Here is a 21,814-nt window from a genome sequence, read left to right on the forward strand (position 1 = left end):
CTTGTAACAAGGGGCAGCACTCAGACACTGTACACACTGAGGTACGTGACTATACACGGATTATTAACCCTTACAGAGCTGCCATCTTCACTACACGGTGACGTCATCAGCTGTTATTGAGCCCCTAATGATGGTGGACGTTCTCTCCAGTATTCTCAATGGGAGGTTTTTTTCTCCTACCAAACTTGAATAGTGAGCATACAACGTTATAGTAACGTCTATAGGTGCAATATGGAAAGGCAGCCAGGGGTGCGGTGATCGGCCATGACAGCCCCACAGACCCCGGGATCTCATCATGGGAAGATCAAAGGGGCTGATGGGGAATGAACCTGCACCGAAATAACCCAAATGTGTGATTGTAATTGATGACAGCATGTGAGGGGTTAAGCCCGCAGACTACTTTCTGATTTGGGCCGGTTGCCCCCGTTATGTAATAGAGCAGTGACCCAGAAGTCATTCCCCGGGGCCTGCGGCATGAGAGCGCCGTACTGTAACAGCCCTGTGTTATATATATATATATATATATATATATATATATATATATATATATATATACTCGTTGTGATGTCATAGTGCGCTGCTATGCAGGAAGGGGTTAAAGTAACATCTGGCCGCCATATTAAAAATATTTCCAAACAATATGTAAGAGTCCAGCGCTGTTCACACCTGTACTTAGTAACTGAGAGATCAGTTCTTTAGATCGTCCACGTCTCAAAGTGAACATGGAGAAAACAGAGTTTATCATTTTCACCCCATGTGGCCCCTCCATCTGACCCATCTATCAAAGTTAACGGAACCCCACTTTCCCCTGTCCCACAGGCCCGATGTCTTGGGGTAACCCTGGACTCCCACCTATCCTTCAAGTCACACGTTCAAACCCTCAACACCTCTTGTCGCCTCCAGCTCAAGAACATCCATCGAATCCGTTCCTTCCTCACCCAGGAAACTACCAAGATGCTCGTCCAGGCCCTCATAATCTCCCGCTTAGACTACTGCAACACCCTTCTCCATGGACTCCCAGCAAACACCCTCGCCCCCCTCCAGTCCACCCTAAACTGTGCTGCTCGCTTAATCCACCTCACCCCCCGATCTTCATCGACTGCTCCCCTCTGCCAGTCCCTCCACTGGTTACCCATAGCCCAGCGAATAGAATTCAAAATGCTAATGCTGACATAAAAAGCCATCCACAACCTGTCCCCTCCATATATCTCTGATCTAATCTCCCGCTACCTGCCCACACGTAACCTCAGATCCTCCAATGACCTCCTACTCCGCTCTGCCCTCATCCGCTCCTCACACAACCATCTCCAAGATTTCTCCCGTGCATCCCCCATACTCTGGAACTCCTTACCAAGACACATAAGACTGACCCCACAATCACAGGTTTCAAGAAGGCCCTGAAGACTCCCCTATTCAGGAAGGCCTACAACCTCCAATAACACTATCACCGCACCCCCATCTGTACAGTCTCCCCCTCTCCTTCTGTCTCTACCCCCTTCCCTCATAGATTGTAAGCCCTCGCGGGCAGGGCCCTCTACCCCACTGTGCCAGCCGGTCACTGTTAGTATTATATCAGCCTGTATATTCTGTGTATTGTATGTAACCCCCAAATGTAAAGCACCATGGAATTAATATAATAATGTACAGCACCATGGGATTAATATAATAATGTACAGCACCATGGGATTAATATAATAATGTACAGCAATATGGGATTAATATAATAATGTACAGCACCATGGGATTAATATAATAATGTACAGCAATATGGGATTAATATAATAATGTACAGCACCATGGGATTAATATAATAATGTACAACACCATGGGATTAATATAATAATGTACAGCACCATGGGATTAATATAATAATGTACAGCAATATGGGATTAATATAATAATGTACAGCACCATGGGATTAGTATAATAATGTACAGCACCATGGGATTAGTATAATAATGTACAGCACCATGGGATTAATATAATAATGTACAGCAATATGGGATTAATATAATAATGTACAGCACCATGGGATTAATATAATAATGTACAACACCATGGAATTAATATAATAATGTACAGCAATATGGGATTAATATAATAATGTACAGCACCATGGGATTAATGGTGCTATATAAATAGATAATAGATCTCAGCACACCTATAGGTGGATGGTATAATGACCGTCTATATGGGACTCCTCTGGGCTCGTTTGTAACGTTAAAGGGGTTTTCCAGCTAATAATTTTTGATACAAAGCTCTGAATGTGTAAACATGTGATCGAGTGATCCATTACTGTATCTCCCAGGTCTGCCGGGTGGGACCAACAATAACACTCCCATGGTACAACCATTACTGCCTGTATCTACAGTGGTCACATGGTGGAAGCTCTACTGCAGTCACTGATCGAATGTAGTGGTCACATAAACAACATGGAACATCTTCCTGGACAAGTCTTCACCTCATGTTCCTCTCTGTACCAAACAAGAGATCACTCCATAATATCTCCAGTCATTCTGTAATTATTACATTGTCTCATCTTCTCTCCATTCAGGTTCCTACAATATAGAATCCTCTCAGTATCTTCTATATAAGAGAATATTCCTGATTGATCCATCAAGGATGGAAAGAGACAGGAACAAGATGGCGGAAAGTCTATTAAATCTGACCCTAGAGATCATCTACCAGCTTACTGGAGAGGTGAGAGATTCTGATGATGTCATCATGACATCATTCTTATCTATAGTAATAACAGATGATATGACTGGAGAGGTGATGGACTCTGGACATGTATGTAGTGAGATTTATTAATGTGTCTCCCCATAACCAGGATTACACAGTAGTGAGGAAGCCCTCTAGTGGGCGCTGTCAGGCTCCTGTGTATAATGGATATGGAGGAACCCTGAGCCCAATCCCGGGGCCTCCACTTCACCCCCTGATACAGGAGGAGATCAATGGACAGAAGGTCCTAGAACTCACCAACAAGATGCTGGAGCTGCTGACTGGAGAGGTGACACTGCTGGGAATGCTGGGACATTATACAGTACCTGGAGGGGTCGGGGTGATGACTGTATCATTGTGTTGTCCGGTTCCTATAAGGTGTCAGGATGTCGCTGTCTATTTCTCCATGGAGGAGTGGGAGTATTTAGAAGGACACAAGGATCTGTACAAGGAGGTGATGATGGAGGACCACCAGCCCCTCACATCAGCAGGTAATAGACATGACTATATACACATGGACTTCCATTATTTGTATGTACAGAATGAATTCAGTCCCTGTCTGTGTTTCCTACAGGTAGATCCAGTGAGAGGACAACACCGGAGAGATGTCCCAGTCCTCTTCTTCCACAGGATGATCAGGTAGGTGGAGATATTCCCTATGATGTGTAGACGGGCTGAGTGGTCAGTCTTTGGGGGGTATACACCGAGGAAAGCTGGATTGAGCATATATGGACTCCTCTCCCTGCAGTATATAGCTCTGAAACGAGCTGTTGTTGTTCAGTTTTCCTGCCTAGAAGAAGCTAATCCCTCTCTAGCCCTGAGCAGATCTCTGTCCCTATCTCTCCAAGCCGCAAATGAGACGAGTATGGCGGCCACTATTCTATAAATGGAAGGTGGGAGGGGATACGAATTTTTAGTGCATTTGCCGCGTGGTATTCGATTCTAATCAAATTGCCTGATTATATATATATATATATATATATATATATATATATATATATATATATACGCTGTTCGCTCATCTCTAATACAGACAACTAGACTCCCGGAATGTCTAAAAATTTTCTTGGTCCTCAAGGATCGATCCAGGAGTAACATCTTAACCTAGGGAAGGGAACAAACAGCACCCGAATCGTTCTGAGTCAGAGTTTGAACCTGGTTAGCCAATTCAGCTACCAGACCTGCCAAACCTTCCACCCAGGCTGCAAGGTCCAGAATAGGATCTGTGGTGGGAAAAATGGCAGAAGATATGGGTTGGCGATTCTATTAGGGAATTGTCTGTTGGACGATTCCCCAGTGGCTGCTACTGAGACCAAGAAGGAAAGGAATGAGAGGCAATGAGTCCTAAACTTGCCCCAGCCCACTACTTGCCTCAGCTACCCTAGACAGTAGAGGACAAAGGGGCGACAGTCCCTTCTCTGGATAATATCACTGCTACAGCTAGTTATTGACTATAGTGGTCGTGAAGTTGTGATGTCCTCAAGCATAGAAGATCTGCCTGGACAAGCTCTTCACCTCATGTTCCTGTCCATACATAATGAGAGAATATCCCATAATAACTCCAGTAAGATAAGATAAACTAATCCTTTAGTAGTCCCACCATGGGGAAATTTGTTAATTCTCTACACCTGAGATTTTATGGTTTTTTTTTTTTTTTTTTTTTTTTTTTTTTTTTTTACATTGTCTCATCTTTTTTCCAATCAGGTCCAAGTTCCACAAAGGATGGAAAGAGACAGGAACAAGATGGCGGAAAGTCTATTAAATCTCACCCTAGAGATCATCTACCAGCTTACTGGAGAGGTGAGAGATTCTGATGATGTCATCATGACATCATTCTTATCTATAGTAATAACAGATGATAGGACTGGAGAGGTGATGGACTCTGGACATGTATGGAGTGAGATTTATTAATGTGTCTCCCCATAACCAGGATTACACAGTAGTGAGGAAGACCTCTAGTGGGCGCTGTCAGACCCTTGTATTTGATGGATGGAGAGGAACCCTGAGCCCATTTCCGGGGCCTCCACATCACCCTTTGAAACAGATCAATGGACAGAAGATCCTAGAACTCACCACCAAGATGCTGGAGCTGCTGACTGGAGAGGTGACACTGCTGGGAATGCTGGGACATTATACAGTAACTGGAGGGGTCGGGGTGATGACTGTATCATTGTGTTGTCAGGTTCCTATAAGGTGTCAGGATGTCGCTGTCTATTTCTCCATGGAGGAGTGGGAGTATTTAGAAGGACACAAGGATCTGTACAAGGAGGTGATGATGGAGAACCACCAGCCCCTCACATCAGCAGGTAATAGACATGACTATATACACATGGACTTCCATTATTTGTATCTACAGAATGAATTCAGTCCCTGTCTGTGTTTCCTACAGGTAGATCCAGTAAGAGGACAACACCGGAGAGATGTCCCAGTCCTCTTCTTCCACAGGATGATCAGGTAGATGGAGATATTGAAAAAATCCAAGAAAAAAATTCCAGCATGCCACCAATTATCTAAAACGTAACTTTTACCTCAATGTATAAAAAAGATGGATATTACATCACTAGAGATGAGCGAACACTAAAATGTTCGAGGTTCGAAATTCGATTCGAACAGCCGCTCACTGTTCGAGTGTTCGAATGGGTTTCGAACCCCATTATAGTCTATGGGGAACATAAACTCGTTAAGGGGGAAACCCAAATTCGTGTCTGGAGGGTCACCAAGTCCACTATGACACCCCAGGAAATGATACAACACCCTGGAATGACACTGGGACAGCAGGGGAAGCATGTCTGGGGGCATAAAAGTCACTTTATTTCATGGAAATCCCTGTCAGTTTGCGATTTTCGCAAGCTAACTTTTCCCCATAGAAATGCATTGGCCAGTGCTGATTGGCCAGAGTACGGAACTCGACCAATCAGCGCTGGCTCTGCTGGAGGAGGCGGAGTCTAAGATAGCTCCACACCAGTCTCCATTCAGGTCCGACCTTAGACTCCGCCTCCTCCGGCAGAGCCAGCGCTGATTGGCCGAAGGCTGGCCAATGCATTCCTATGCGAATGCAGACTTAGCAGTGCTGAGTCAGTTTTGCTCAACTACACATCTAATGCACACTCGGCACTGCTACATCAGATGTAGCAATCTGATGTAGCAGAGCCGAGGGTGCACTAGAACCCCTGTGCAAACTCAGTTCACGCTAATAGAATGCATTGGCCAGCGCTGATTGGCCAATGCATTCTATTAGCCCGATGAAGTAGAGCTGAATGTGTGTGCTAAGCACACTCATTCAGCACTGCTTCATCACGCCAATACAATGCATTAGCCAGTGCTGATTGGCCAGAGTACGGAATTCGGCCAATCAGCGCTGGCTCTGCTGGAGGAGGCGGAGTCTAAGGTCGGACCTGAATGGAGACTGGTGTGGAGCGATCTTAGACTCCGCCTCCTCCAGCAGAGCCAGCGCTGATTGGCCGAATTCCGTACTCTGGCCAATCAGCGCTGGCCAATGCATTCTATTAGCCCGATGAAGTAGAGCTGAATGTGTGTGCTAAGCACACACATTCAGCACTGCTTCATCACGCCAATACAATGCATTAGCCAGTGCTGATTGGCCAGAGTACGGAATTCGGCCAATCAGCGCTGGCTCTGCTGGAGGAGGCGGAGTCTAAGATCGCTCCACACCAGTCTCCATTCAGGTCCGACCTTAGACTCCGCCTCCTCCGGCAGAGCCAGCGCTGATTGGCCGAAGGCTGGCCAATGCATTCCTATGCGAATGCAGACTTAGCAGTGCTGAGTCAGTTTTGCTCAACTACACATCTGATGCACACTCGGCACTGCTACATCAGATGTAGCAATCTGATGTAGCAGAGCCGAGGGTGCACTAGAACCCCTGTGCAAACTCAGTTCACGCTAATAGAATGCATTGGCCAGCGCTGATTGGCCAATGCATTCTATTAGCCCGATGAAGTAGAGCTGAATGTGTGTGCTAAGCACACACATTCAGCACTGCTTCATCACGCCAATACAATGCATTAGCCAGTGCTGATTGGCCAGAGTACGGAATTCGGCCAATCAGCGCTGGCTCTGCTGGAGGAGGCGGAGTCTAAGGTCGGACCTGAATGGAGACTGGTGTGGAGCGATCTTAGACTCCGCCTCCTCCAGCAGAGCCAGCGCTGATTGGCCGAATTCCGTACTCTGGCCAATCAGCGCTGGCCAATGCATTCTATTAGCTTGATGAAGCAGAGTGTGCACAAGGGTTCAAGCGCACCCTCGGCTCTGATGTAGCAGAGCTGAGGCTGCACAAGGGTTCAAGCGCACCCTCGGCTCTGATGTAGGAGAGCCGAGGGTGCACTTGAACCCTTGTGCACCCTCAGCTCTGCTACATCAGAGCCGAGGGTGCGCTTGAACCCTTGTGCACACTCTGCTTCATCAAGCTAATAGAATGCATTGGCCAGCGCTGATTGGCCAATGTATTCTATTAGCCTGATGAAGTAGAGCTGAATGTGTGTGCTAAGCACACACATTCAGCTCTACTTCATCGGGCTAATAGAATGCATTGGCCAGCGCTGATTGGCCAGAGTACGGAACTCGACCAATCAGCGCTGGCTCTGCTGGAGGAGGCGGAGTCTAAGATCGCTCCACACCAGTCTCCATTCAGGTCCGACCTTAGACTCCGCCTCCTCCAGCAGAGCCAGCGCTGATTGGCCGAATTCCGTACTCTGGCCAATCAGCACTGGCTAATGCATTGTATTGGCGTGATGAAGCAGTGCTGAATGAGTGTGCTTAGCACACACATTCAGCTCTACTTCATCGGGCTAATAGAATGCATTGGCCAATCAGCGCTGGCCAATGCATTCTATTAGCGTGAACTGAGTTTGCACAGGGGTTCTAGTGCACCCTCGGCTCTGCTACATCAGATTGCTACATCTGATGTAGCAGTGCCGAGTGTGCATCAGATGTGTAGTTGAGCAAAACTGACTCAGCACTGCTAAGTCTGCATTCGCATAGGAATGCATTGGCCAGCCTTCGGCCAATCAGCGCTGGCTCTGCCGGAGGAGGCGGAGTCTAAGGTCGGACCTGAATGGAGACTGGTGTGGAGCGATCTTAGACTCCGCCTCCTCCAGCAGAGCCAGCGCTGATTGGTCGAGTTCCGTACTCTGGCCAATCAGCGCTGGCCAATGCATTCTATTAGCTTGATGAAGCAGAGTGTGCACAAGGGTTCAAGCGCACCCTCGGCTCTGATGTAGCAGAGCTCCTACATCAGAGCCGAGGGTGCGCTTGAACCCTTGTGCAGCCTCGGCTCTGCTACATCAGAGCCGAGGGTGCGCTTGAACCCTTGTGCACACTCTGCTTCATCAAGCTAATAGAATGCATTGGCCAGCACTGATTGGCCAGAGTACGGAATTCGGCCAATCAGCGCTGGCCAATGCATCCCTATGGGAAAAAGTTTATCTCACAAAAATCACAATTACACACCCGATAGAGCCCCAAAAAGTTATTTTTAATAACATTCCCCCCTAAATAAAGGTTATCCCTAGCTATCCCTGCCTGTACAGCTATCCCTGTCTCATAGTCAAAAAGTTCACATTCTCATATGACCCGGATTTGAAATCCACTATTCGTCTAAAAAGGAGGTCACCTGATTTCGGCAGCCAATGACTTTTTCCAATTTTTTTCAATGCCCCCGGTGTCGTAGTTCCTGTCCCACCTCCCCTGCGCTGTTATTGGTGCAAAAAAGGCGCCAGGGAAGGTGGGAGGGGAATCGAATTTTGGCGCACTTTACCACGTGGTGTTCGATTCGAACATGGCGAACACCCTGATATCCGATCGAACATGTGTTCGATAGAACACTGTTCGCTCATCTCTATACATCACCTTAAAGAAGGTAGGAACATGAAGAAAAGCTGACGCGTTTTGGGACAAAAGTTGATGCAAGTCCCTTACTCGTAGCATGTTCTATAACAAATGCAAGGACACCTATATAGGAACAAAAAGCCCATCAAACACCGTTAACATCAAAAATGCAAGGATACACAAAAACATGGCATACACGTGTATACAATATAAGACGTCATATACAATCCATCTACCTCAAATGATCACGTCTAATGCATAGCAGAACCGTCATAAAACAAAAAAACCGCATACAAAAAAAAAATGTAATCCACATGTATAACATCTCCAAAAGTAGTATAAAAAGATCCATCACTCACCCTCCAAACCAATGAATAGATCCAGAAAAGGAATACGATAGATCCTTGTTCTCCCATATGACTCCACTCTCGGGCCGTGCACACCCGATCACGCGATGTTGTCACATGTTCAGTTACCATAATAAATATCATCCCTCCCGAGTCATGTGATTCACAACCTTGAATGGACAAATACACTTAATCTTAACCCAGAACCGGGCAATAAAATATAAAATTGAGATCCTGCCTAACATTTAGACCATGTGGTGTCCGGGTATCAAGTTTCCAAATCCAGTAAGCCTCGCCCTTGAGGAGTAAGGATCTCCTATCTCCTCCACGTGCTGGATTTGGAACGGAATCCATGACCTAAAACCGGACGGATGAAGTATTACCCTATATACTCGAGTATAAGCCGACCCGAATATAAGCCGAGGCCCCTAATTTTACCACAAAAAACTGGGAAAACTTATTGACTTGAGTATAAGCCGAGGGGGGGGGGGGGGGGGGGAAATGCAGCAGCTACTGGAAAATTTCAGAAATGAAAATGGTCGGAGTTTTTGGGTGCAGTAGTTGCTAGGGGAGGGGGTGTTTTGGTTGTCTGTCTGCCCCTTCCCTGAGCTTGATGTGTGTCACAGTAATTTTCTACTTTTATATGTATTCTAGGGAAAGGAGGGATTTACAACTTTTTAAAGCTTCCCCCCCCCCACCACTATTTTATGGGAGATTCTATACATTGATATTGTGGCTGGTCATAGCCCCCCCCCCCCCCCTAAAATATATATATATATATATATATATATATATATATCTATATATATATATATATATATATATATATATATCTGACTCGAGTATAAGCCAAGGGGGGCTTTTTCAGTACAAAAACTGGGCTGAAAAATATCGTAGCACAGAAAGATCGCACCTCTTTATTAAAGGACAAAAAAATTAAAACCTCTTCAAGTGGGGGGGGACCCCAGTTCTCAAGCTCAGGGAAGGGGCAGACAGACAACCAAAACACCCCCTCTCCTTCCCCAGCACCCAGCATCTACTGCACCCAAAAACTCCGACCATTTTAATTTTTGAAATTTTCCAGTAGCTGCTGCATTTCCCCCCCTCGGCTTATACTTGAGTCAATAAGTTTTCCCATTTTTTTTTGTGGTAAAATTAGGGGGGGTCGGCTTATATTCGGGTCGGCTTATACTCAAGTATATACAGTAACTGTTCAGAGTACGAGCCAATACTGGCTATTATAGGACGTAAAGTGGGGGGGGGGGAATAGCTGTTTGTGGGTTTGGGATAACCCTTGGAAGATGGGAACAATTGGGGACTCACTAATTCAATTCTGCTGTTTTGATTCTGGTATAACACCCAAGTTCACACCCTCCATGAGCAAATCTTCCATTTGTTGGATCCTGGTTTAACTTCCTATAAGTTTTTTGGTCATATAAAATGGAAGTACAGGCATCCCTATAATCCTTTGCATTCATCACAACTTCATCTTCCTGCTGACTTACATTATTTGTTTTGCAGATTTTCCATCAGATTAAAGATCTGGATGATAATGTTATCGCTGTAACAATAAAGGAGGAGCCCTATGTGAGCGGTTATGAGGAGTGTGAGGAGGACATTCCTACAGGGAACCGCCCAGGTGAGGAGTCACCACTGAATATATCACAGATTTACAGATTCAACTTCACAGAGTTAAAGAATTTTTAGTTTTAAGGTTGTTTTGAAGCAAGGAAGGTGAGTGCTATCAGGGTCAGGAATGCTACTGACCTGGGGCTAGGAGAGAGAACATCACCTTCTGAATTGGAAGGTTTATGGGAAGGTGAGCAGATCATGTTGGCACAAATTTGTTCTAAATCAAAGTTTTGAATAGGGGATAAGTTGCAGATTGGTGGTAATTTGACTGCTCTCACCCCACTGATCTAGAGCCGGGGTGGCTTTTGTACCCAATTCAAAATGGAGCGTCGGACCGCTCCATTCATTTCAATGGGAGTGCCAGAGATAGGTGAGCGCTGTACCTCTGACAAAGTTGTCAGATCCCCAAGCTGTAGGATAAAGCAGTCCATGCCCCAGACCATACAAACAGGGAGCTTGTGTTATTTTTAGATCTGGCTGGGATATGTGTCGCCTAGCCGAGCCCTTTGAGGAGGCCACCAGATATGTGAGTAGGGCCAGTAACCCATGATATTATTTATTTTCTGGAAGCTGTGTTATCTCCATCTTGCTTGCCAATCTATGCCACATACAGAAGGAAGTGCAGGAAACAAGACACTAGGACATGAGTTCAAGGAGGAGTTGGAGGACATCGAGTTTTCTCAGACACAGCCAGGAGACAAGGTTGTCACTCATTGTTTAAGAAATTATTTTAATGATAATAACAACGCAGGTCATTGACAAACTCACATTTTGGGCAAAATATTTGGGTCCTGAGACACAAGCTGGAGGTTCTCATCAAGCAAAGGCACAACTATTGGATAGACACGCCATTATACCCTCAGCAGTAAAGCAAAATGAAGGAAATGTTCCTGCTACTGAAAGAGGAAAACCATGGATGCATGTCCCAAGCTTGCCACGGCTTTGACCACACCGATGCCTGCTGACTGCATAGGTCTACCCAGAAGGACTTTCTCGATCCCTGCTCAGATACAACTCCACTCTCTTTGCCGGGGGTGATGGTACAACAAGTAGCAGACAATACAGAACAGATCTGCTACACCAACCTGTAAACGGGTACGCACAGCCTAAACAACCTGGTCAAGTCTTATCTGACCTGTGTCCTTTCTCCAGCAGATACCCTGAGCCCTAACTCCATGGTTAAGCAAACGAGGTCCGTGGTAGGAACCGGCCCAGTTTACCATTGCTGCATTGAATTGTTCACACTGCAGTGCAGTGTCAGAGAGGGTATTTAGTGCAGCAGGTGGGATCATCACAGCAAAGTTGGAATCCGCCTGAAAAAAGGCCCTCCCCTGGATTAACACTGTAGGGATTATAGGGTTATAGGTTGGACTTGATGGACTGATGTCTTCATCCACCCTCATCTACTATATGGTGTATATTTGTAGATGACTGCTGTATACGATGTATATTTCTTGATGATCGGTGTATATGGTGATGAACCAACTTCTACTCCCAAGTAAAGTTTTGGGCCATGCAGGTTAAATTGTGTAGGGAATCCATTGAAGATGACTCCCGGTAACCTGTTTAAGCATCTTTAGAGGAAACGTGCCATATAGTGGAGGCCATGATTTTGGAAGATCCTTGGGTAAAGTCGTTATATGAATTAGTCATTTCAGTTGGTACAGTTTCTAGTATCCTTCATGATTTTTTGATGATGTCAAAGGTCAGTTCCCGGTGGGTTCCATGAATGTCGACACATGAGCATGTTGCCAACAATTTTGCCAAGAGAATTTAGACCTGATTAGAGAAAGTGGAGGAGATTTCTATTCTCGGGTTGTTATGTGATGAAACCTCGGTCCACTACTATGATCCTGAGACCAAACAAGAGTCCATACAACGGAGACACAAGAAGTCAGAAACTCCAAAGAAATGTTGTATGCAACAAACAGCTGGAACGGTCATGGCGACAGCTTTAGGATACAGGTGTTTTATTACTAGGATTCAGGCCACTCGAGACAACAATTATTGGAGACCCCTATGAAGGCTTTCCATGAGGCAACCAAAGGGAAACATCATGGAAGTTGTTCTTTCTTCACGACCAAGCACCAGCTCAGAAGTCTCGCAGATCAGGGGAGGCAGCTTCATGGAGAGTCACCATCCTCCCTACAGTCCAGACCTGGCTCCCAGTCATTACTTTGCACTGCATCGGCATCCCGTCGCGGCTGGCCGCGCAGAGAATTCACACGGCGGAAAAGGTTTCCACCGCGTGAAAATACCCTAAGGGCATCCAATCATTGGGGGTGAAGGGGAATAAATGTGTTGAAGTCCAGGGGGCTTACATTGAAGAGTAGAAAATTCAATTATCTCAGAAAACTTTTTTTTATATTTGAGTAGGTAACTTATTGAACACCCCTCGTACATTAGATTGATGCTACATGGTTATTTCACATTACTTCTTGAATTTCTAGATTTTATATTTTAAAATCTAGAAATTTAAATTTTTAGATTTAAATATGCCCGATCCTTTAGCTCTCCAGAAGATATGGAGCTGCCAATGAACCTCTTTTCCTACGACACATGCATGCTTGGCCATGTGTGCATGTTAATGGCAAGAGTCAGAAGAGCTAGGTTACAACAGACGGCTATGGACTGTATATGGGCAGCCTTCTGCCACAGGCCTTGTAATTTTATATAGAAATGTTCTAAAATATCAATATAAACGTTAAGGATATTGAAAAATTAATAAAATCCGTTTTATTTTTGGCAGGTGACTGCACCAGTCCAGAGGGACACCCAATATTTTCAGATCCTAAAGAAGAGGATCATGATATCAAACAAGATCCAGATGAAGAACTTGCCATTACCCCAGATATACCCTCAGCCCTTCACAACCAAGATGGATCCGATCCTATTCTACACGTCCAATCTTCTGCTTCATCGCAGACTGTGAAGCGAAATAAAAGTCACCGGAGGAGAAAACGCCAAAGAGCTCGAAAAAGAAAAAGGCCATTTCCATGTCCAGAATGTGGCAAATATTTTACGCACAAGTCAGATGTTGTTCGACATATGACATCGCACACAGGGGAGAAGCCGTTTTCGTGTTCAGAATGTGAGAAATCTTTTGGCCGGAGATCAGTTTTTTTACGACATCTGGAAACTCACACAGGGGAGAAGCCATTTTTATGCACGGACTGTGGAAAATGTTTCAATCGGAATTCAGATCTTGTTAGACATCAGAGAACTCACACAGGAGAGAAGCCATTTCCATGTTCAGAATGTGGACGATGTTTCGCTCAAAGCTCTGCTCTGGTTAATCATCAGAGAATTCACACAACGGAGAAGCCATTCTCCTGTTCAGAATGTGGCAAATGTTTTACTCATAAAGCTACTCTAGTTAACCATCGGAAAAGTCACACAGGAGAGAAGCTATTTCAGTGTTCAGAATGTGGACAAAGTTTTAGCCGAAAATCACATCTTCTTTCTCATCAGAGAAGTCACACAAAAGAGAAGCCATATTCATGTACAGAATGTGAGAAAGCTTTTAGCCAGAAAGCACATCTTGTGAGTCATCAGAGAATTCACACAGGGGAGAAACCATTTTCTTGTTCAGAATGTGGGAAATGTTTTAATCAGAAGGCACATGTTTATGTACATCAGAGAACTCACACAGCGAAAAGCCAATTTCAAGTTAAAGAGGAACGTCCTCAACTATATATAATCTGTACCCCCATAATGAGCCCCGTTACAGGAGATATCCGTATTATTAATTTCGGCACTCCGCTGTGAGAGGGTGGGCCTTCCAACAGCTTTATCACTGGGATGTGAGAAACCCTCCCGTCCCCATTTACCGTACCCTTCTATAGCACACGGTCGGCTTTCTAGTGCTATATAACACCGCACGTCTACGAGCCGTGAAAGATTCTCTTTAAAGTAAATGTTTCATCATTCAATCTCATCTTGATTTATCTCAGACATTATATAGTTATAGTTTGACAAAATCTTTAGACATACCCCCGTTCTCCCATCTCCCGGTCCGCTTATGGGTCACCTTTTCCCTATATAATCCACGTAATGCCCCGAATCTTGTAGGACTACGACCTGCCCTGGACTTCATTAGGACTCGTTCTGGAGAATAAAGGTTCTTGCGTTTACTGTCGTTTTATGCTGGTTTTTAATTAAAATTACCTCGTTTTATAAAGATGTCACGTAGACGTCGTTGTCATGCCTGGAACGTTGCAAATGATTTTCTCAGAAATCTGATGTCATAAGATAAGATAATCCTTTAATAGTCCCACAATGGGAGATGGCAGATAGAGAAATCCTAGGAATCATAGCAACTAAAAAGAAAGAAACACAGACACACTGCAGGATCATTTAGTTCTCTGTGTGAAGTGATGTTAATAATACATCTGAATGTGGTTGGGGGACACGAGGAGGGGGATCACAGCATGTAGATATAACAGGCCAAAAAAACGTAGGGATTCCCATGCATGGACACGCAATTTCCATCACTTAAGTACATTTTTAGATATTCAGTCCCGGGTCTGTATTTAGTTCGGGGAGTTTGCTTGGGGACCCACCCCGAACAGAAACCTACACGCATTAAAAAGCAGTTAGCTAAGAAACCACATGGACCCAACATGGACATGCAGAGTCAAAAGTAGTGCTTGCAGTACTTTTCTCTCCGCACGATTCATGCGGACCCCGAGTGGAAACCACATGGACCCCATTATACTCTAAGCACTTGTTCACATCTGCGTTTGGATTCCGTCTGGGGGAGTCTGCACGGGGACCCCCCTGAATGGAATACCAAACGCAATTGCAAGCGCTGGTGTAGTAAAAGCACACTGAGCCCATAGACTCTAATGGGGTCCGTGTGCTTGCCATGAGATCTCCGCAGGGATCTTGCCGACAGGAAAGTAGTTCCCATTGTACTTTCCAGTCCGCGTGATTTGTGTGGCAAGCACACGGACCCTATTATAGTCTATGGGGTCTGTGTGTGTGTGTGCTTTTACAGCACAGCGCTTGCAATTGTGTCTGGTATTCCATTCGGGGGGTCCCCATGTAGACTCCCCTGGACAGAATCCAAATGCAGATGTGAACAGGGCATAAGGGGTCCGCTTTTTAATACATTTAGTTTTCCATTCATGGGTTCTCCAAGCAAACGCAGATGTGAATCGGGCCTAATACACAAAAGGAAATTAAATGGTTCACTTTTGGTGTGAATACAATTAAAAAATTTTATGGGAAAATGAAGAAACGGGTTTTTCAGTTTTAACATAAAAATTTATTGCTTTCTTCTCCCATTTTAAATCCTTACAAAGCCCTGAGTGTCTGGAAATAAAAAGAAACACACTTTGGGTTACACTAACAAAATAAAAAAAATTCACCTTAAAAATGCAGCATTCGAAAATGTGAAATTTTGGTTTAATAATGAAAGCTAAAAACATCTTCAATAATGCTAAGGAGAGCAGTCAGTACACGAAATATTAATGTATAGAGATGAGCGAACAGTGAAATATTCGTTTCGAGTGGAGCCTCAATATTCGACTACTCGATTGAATATCGAATCCCATTATAGTCTATGGGAAGAAATGCTCATTTCAGGGGAAACCTCTATTAGACTAAAGGAGTCACCAAGTCCACGAGTAGCAGGAGGAGAGTGTTTAGGAGGAGCACTGTGCAGTTAAAGCACACGGACCCCATTATAGTCTATGGGGTCCATGCTCTTTAACTGCACAGCGCTTGCAGTTGCGCTGACAAAAAGTAAGCTCCCTCGTAACAGCAAGCTGCCAGCTCTCCCGACTAACAAAGACAAGCCTGCGGCAAATCAACGCTGGTTCTGCAGCAGGCTCGTCCTTGCTAGTCGGGAGAGCTGGCAGCTTGCTGTTACGAGGGAGCTGACTTTTTTGTCATAGGAATGCATTGACCAGCGTTATGTCGCCAGTGTACAGCATTCGGCCAATCAACGCTGGTTCTGCCGAAGTCTCGTCTGTGAGGAGGCGGAGTCTAAGATTACAATGGAGACTGCTGTGGTCCGATTTTAGACTCCTCCTCCTCACAGACGAGACTCCGGCAGAACCAGCGTTGATTGTCTGAATGCTGTACACTGGCGACATAACGCTGGTCAATGCATTCCTATGACAAAAAAAAGTAAGCTCCCTCGTAACAGCAAGCTGCCAGCTCTCCCGACTAGCAAGGACGAGCCTGTTGCAGAACCAGCGTTGATTTGCCGAATGCTATACAGTGTACAGCATTCGGCTAATCAACGCTGGTTCTGAATTGAATATTTACTGTGATTAGATAGTAGTATTCCATCGAGTACAAAGATTTCGAATACCGTAGTACTCGATCGGACACTACTCGCTCATCTCTATTAATTTATACAGGCAAAGTAAAATCACGATAATGATATCTTCAAGTTTTATTGTCCATTCCCATAAACAATGGTCTTCTAAATGACACCTCAATGTTCTCACCATCTGACAACTTCCCTCTGTCTCCTCAATGATCTTTTAAGCTGATTTATGGGGGTTCAAGGTATCGAAATATATGCAACGGATTACAGAGGAGTTTAACTGCACTGACAACAGAGGGCGCTGTTCTTGTAGTAAGTGGTTGATAAATTGTCATCTATTTTACTGTTCTCTCTGCTTTAGGGTGTTTCCATTTTCCTTGTTATGAGGGTTCCTCCATGTTTTTCTGTACATGATGGCTGTAGCTCTTTGCTACTAGGAGTAAACAGTATTAACACTGTGAGAATAATGTTCTGTGATTCCACCAGTGCGTTCAACACCATTCAGCCAGGGCTACTGAGGGAGAAGCTGAACCTTGGTGGAGAGGACCATCACCTGTCCAACTGGATCCTAGACTACCTGACAAACATCTGAACAACAATTGCAATTCATTACAACGTATAACTCTCATTGGAGACATGTACGTAAGATTCTGCAGACTCATTGGCCTATTTTACTTCCAGATCCTGACACTGAACACATTGAAATCAATGGAAGGCTTTTTTTTCAGCGCCGATTCTGCCGCGAGTTATTGTGGCAGAAGCAGCGCCAACTTTCAACGTGTGAATGCCCCCTAAAGCTATAAGAGCAACTCTACCTAAAAAAAACAAACAAACAAGAGCCGGGCGATCACTCGACTTAGTACAGTCATGGCCAAAACTTTTGAGAATGCCACAAATCTTATATTGTCACATGATCTGCTGCCCTCTGGTTTTATGTGTGTTTGTCAGATGTTTTTATCACATACAGAAATAGAATTGCAATCATATTATGAGTAACAAAGGCTTATACTGACAGTTAGAATGAGTTAATGAGCAGGCGAATATCTTGCCTCTTCTGGTGTTGTGGACGTGCGTCTTGATGAGGCTGTGCAGGGTGTAGATATGGTCTGTGGTGCGGTGGTTTGGCATGAACCCTGCTTGGCTCTTGCTGAGGACCCCGTGTTGTGTGAGGAAGGTGAGGATTCTGTTATTGATGATGCTGTTGAACAGTTTCCCCAGCGTGCTGCTGACGCAGATCCCTCTGTAGTTGTTGGGGTCATATTGGTCCCCATTCTTGTAGATTGGGGTTATGAGGCCTTTGTTCCAGTCTTGGGGGAAGTGTCCAGCATTGAGCACGAGAGTGAATAGCCTTGCCAGTGCCGCGTGTATTGCTGGAGGGCTGTATTTGATCATCTCTGGTAGGATGCCATCAGGGCCACTGGCCTTTTTGCCTTTCAGCAGGGCAATTCTTTCTTGTTCATCTTTTATGGTGATTGGTGAGCCCAGAGGGTTCTGGAAGTCTTTGATGACTTTCTCCATGTCCCTCAGTTTGGTGATTATCTGTTGCTGTTCTGGAGTTAGGTCTTCTTCTGGGATGTTTTTGTAGAGACCTCTGAAGTAGTTGAGCCAGATATTGCCATTTTGGATGTGGAGGGAGTTTTTCTTGGGCTTTGTGCCCATGTGGTGCCAGGTCTCCCAGAATGAGCTGTCCTGGAGGGAGTCCTCTAGTTGCTCTATTTTGTGGGAGAGGTACCTCTGTTTCTTCTCTCTGAGGGTGCCTTTGTATTGCTTGCATAGATTGTTGTAGGCTTCCCTCACCTCCTTGTTGTTGGGGTCCCTGTGTTTTTGGTTGGAGGTTGTTCTTAGGGTATGGCGTAGTGCTCTGCAGTCGCTGTCGAACCATTTGTGGGACTGTTTGTTGGTTTGTCTTATTGGTTTGGTTCGTTTCAGGCCTGCTAGTTCTGCTGTGGTCTGTAGGATGTACTTGAGATCCTTCACAGCTCTGGTGACTCCCTGTTGGTCTGGCTGATAGATGTTTGTATGGAAGTTTGTGAGCAGTGTCTTGATTTCGGGTCGGTTGGTTGCGTTGGTATATTCTATGGCCTGGTGGTCTTATTCATACGAACATACAACCATTAATGTAAACACCCACCGATGTAGACGACCGACATAAATGCAAATGATCAGAAATATCCATATTAATAAAAATAAATGAGATCCGTTCTGAGATTCAGACCATCTGGAAACTGTGTTCTCAATTCGAAAATCCAGAAGGCCTCCCGTTTCAGCACCTTCCTCCTCCAGTTGCCCCCCCTAAGAGGTCTATGTACATGCTCAATGGCAAAAAAACGGAAAGAAGAAGTGTCCCCATTATTACACGTGACAAAATGTCTAGAGGCCCCTGAGATGTTGTTGGTAGATGTTTTGGCACAGTCGGATAGGTGTTCGGATATGCGGGTTTTCAATGGTCAAATCGTGCAACCCACGTAGAAAAGATTACAAGTGTTGCACCAAATCAAATAGACTACGTGACTGGTTTTGCAGTTTAAAAATTGTTTTCAGAAGAGGAGGAGGAGGAAGACCTGTCCGATGATGTGATGATGATACAGGAGGCTTCCGGGCAACTTCGAATTGTCCCATTGTTGCAGCGTGGATGGTTAGAAAGGGAGGATGAGGAGGAAATGGAGATTAAACTTTCCGGTGGGGCCAGAGGAGTCATGCCAACTAACACTGTGGCAGACATGGCTGAGTTCATGTTGGGGTGCTTTACAACTGACAAGCGTATTGTCAAAATCATGGAGGACAACCAGTACTGGATCTTTGCTATCCTTGACCCCCGGTATAAAAGCAACATCTCATCTTTTATTCTGGTAGAGGGGAGGGCCAATCGCATCAATGCTTGCCACAAGCAATTGGTGCAGAATATGATGGAGATGTTTCCAGCATGTGACGTTGGCGGCAGGGAGGACAGTTCCTCCAGTAGGCAACCAAGTGCTCACCGGTCCACACAAACAAGGGGCACACTGTCTAAGGTCTGGGACACCTTGATGGCACCCCCTCGCCAAAGTACCGCCACTGAGGGTCCTAGTGTCACCAGGCGTGAGAAGTATAGGCGCATGTTGGGGGAATACCTTGCCTTGGAGGTGCTGTCCTGTCCTGCCGCCAGCGTCCTATCTGAGAGGGTGTTCAGTGCAGCCGGTGGCATCATCACTGACCAGCGCAGCCGGCTGTCAGCTGAGAGTGCCGACCGGCTCACTTTGATAAAAATGAACCACCACTGGATAGAGCCTTAATTTTCGTGCCCACCTGTGTAAAGCACCCCAACATGAAAGTCGATGTCTGTGCTCAACCTCTCCAATTCCTCCTCCGCATCCTCATACTCATCCACCATAAGCGTTGCACAATTTTGCTCCTACTAGGCTCCCTCCATCCTGATTTCCAAAAACTCTGCTGGTTGGAGTCTACCTCCACCATGAATTTCACATAACTCTGCTGCTTAGAGGCTCCCTCCACCCTGATTTCCCACAACTCTGCTGCTTAGAGGCTCCCTCCACCCTGATTTCCCACAACTCTGCTGGTTAGAGGCTCCCTCCACCATGAATTTCACAAAACTCGGCTGGTTAGAGGCTCCCTCCACCATGAATTTCCCAAAACTCTGCTGGTTAGAGGCTCCCTCCACCATGAATTTCCCAAAACTCTGCTGGTTAGAGGCTCCCTCCACCCTGATTTCCCAAAACTGGGCTGGTTAGAGGCACCCTCCACCATGAATTTCACAAAACTCTGCTGGTTGGAGGCTACCTCCACCATTAATTTCCCAAAACTGCTTGTTGGAGGCTACCTCCACCATGAATTTCCCAAAACTCTGCTGGTTAGAGTTTCCATCCACCATGAATTTCCCAAAACTCGGCTGGTTAGAGGCTCCCTCCACCATGAATTTCCCAAAACTCTGCTGGTTACAGGCTCCCTCCACCCTGATTTCCCAAAAGTCGGCTGGTTAGATGCCCCCTCCACCATGAATTTCACAAAACTCTGCTGGTTGGAGTCTACCTCCACTATGAATTTCACAAAACTCTGCTGGTTGGAGGCTACCTCCACCATGAATTTCACAAAACTCTGCTGGTTAGAGGCTCCCTCCAGCATTAATTTCCCAAAACTCGGCTGGTTAGAGGCCCCCTCCACCATGAATTTCACATAACTCTGCAGCTTAGAGGCTCCCTCCACCCTGATTTCCCACAACTCTGCTGGTTAGAGGCTCCCTCCACCATGAATTTCACAAAACTCGGCTGGTTAGAGGCTCCCTCCACCATGAATTTCCCAAAACTCTGCTGGTTAGAGGCTCCCTCCACCCTGATTTCCCAAAAATCGGCTGGTTAGAGGCTCCCTCCACCATGAATTTCACAAAACTCTGCTGGTTGGAGGCTACCTCCACCATTAATTTCCCAAAACTCTGCTGGTTGGAGGCTACCTCCACCATGAATTTCACAAAACTCTGCTGGTTACAGGCTCCCTCCACCCTGATTTCCCAAAAGTCGGCTGGTTAGATGAATTTCACAAAACTCTGCTGGTTAGAGGCTCCCTCCAGCATTAATTTCCCAAAACTCGGCTGGTTAGAGGCCCCCTCCACCATGAATTTCCCACAACTCTGCTGGTTAGACGCTCCTTCCACCATGAATTTCCCAAAACTGTGCTGGTTAGAGACTCCCTCCTGCAGCCTGATTTCCCAAAACTCTGCTGGTTAGAGCCTCCCTTCACCATGAATTTCCCACAACTCTGCTGGTTAGAGGCTCCATTCACCCTGATTTCCCACAACTCTGCTGGTTAGAGGCTCCCTCCAGCCTGATTTCCCAAAACTCTGCTGGTTAGAGGCTCCCTCCACCATGAATTTCCCAAAACTCGGTTGGTTAGAGGCCCCCTCCACCATGAATTTCCCACAACTCTGCTGGTTAGAGGCTCCTTCCACCATGAATTTCCCAAAACTCTGCTGGTTAGAGGCTCCTTCCACCATGAATTT

The 21,814-nt window shown here is 45.6% G+C and overlaps 2 protein-coding genes and 1 pseudogene across 3 annotated transcripts in view; 2 read left to right on the forward strand and 1 right to left on the reverse strand.

The window, feature by feature from the left end:
* LOC142189718 (uncharacterized) overlaps positions 1 to 21,814 on the forward strand; it is a 239,155-nt gene that overhangs the window by 190,449 nt on the left and 26,892 nt on the right. The window contains exons 6-9 of one of the 2 annotated variants that reach the window (XM_075262249.1): positions 4,426 to 4,521; positions 4,652 to 4,825; positions 4,904 to 5,027; positions 5,111 to 5,175. The exons of the other annotated variant lie outside the window; for it this stretch is intronic. Of the exons in view, the coding sequence (XP_075118350.1) occupies positions 4,426 to 4,521; positions 4,652 to 4,825; positions 4,904 to 5,027; positions 5,111 to 5,175 (459 nt within the window). The remainder of the gene's footprint in view (positions 1 to 4,425; positions 4,522 to 4,651; positions 4,826 to 4,903; positions 5,028 to 5,110; positions 5,176 to 21,814) is intronic. 2 annotated transcript variants of the gene reach the window in all.
* LOC142190538 (uncharacterized) overlaps positions 1 to 21,814 on the reverse strand; it is an 80,485-nt pseudogene that overhangs the window by 47,727 nt on the left and 10,944 nt on the right.
* On the forward strand, positions 9,165 to 14,687 carry LOC142189501 (uncharacterized). The gene is made up of 4 exons (XM_075262150.1): positions 9,165 to 9,197; positions 10,434 to 10,518; positions 11,193 to 11,246; positions 13,294 to 14,687. Exons 1-4 carry the CDS (start codon positions 9,165 to 9,167, stop codon positions 14,310 to 14,312), a joined length of 1,191 nt encoding a protein of 396 aa, XP_075118251.1. The 3' UTR covers positions 14,313 to 14,687.

This window comes from Leptodactylus fuscus, chromosome 1, assembly GCF_031893055.1.
Source record: "Leptodactylus fuscus isolate aLepFus1 chromosome 1, aLepFus1.hap2, whole genome shotgun sequence".
NCBI lineage: Eukaryota > Metazoa > Chordata > Amphibia > Anura > Leptodactylidae > Leptodactylus > Leptodactylus fuscus.

Bases quoted from the DNA above. Each gene is read 5' to 3' on its own strand.
- LOC142189501 (XM_075262150.1), top strand. From the start codon at position 9,165: ATGTGGTGTCCGGGTATCAAGTTTCCAAATCCA. The intron at 10,519-11,192 runs GTGAGGAGGACA...CTAGGACATGAG, and splicing joins TGTGAGCGGTTATGAGGAGT to TTCAAGGAGGAGTTGGAGGA. The intron at 11,247-13,293 runs GTTGTCACTCAT...TATTTTTGGCAG, and splicing joins AGACACAGCCAGGAGACAAG to GTGACTGCACCAGTCCAGAG.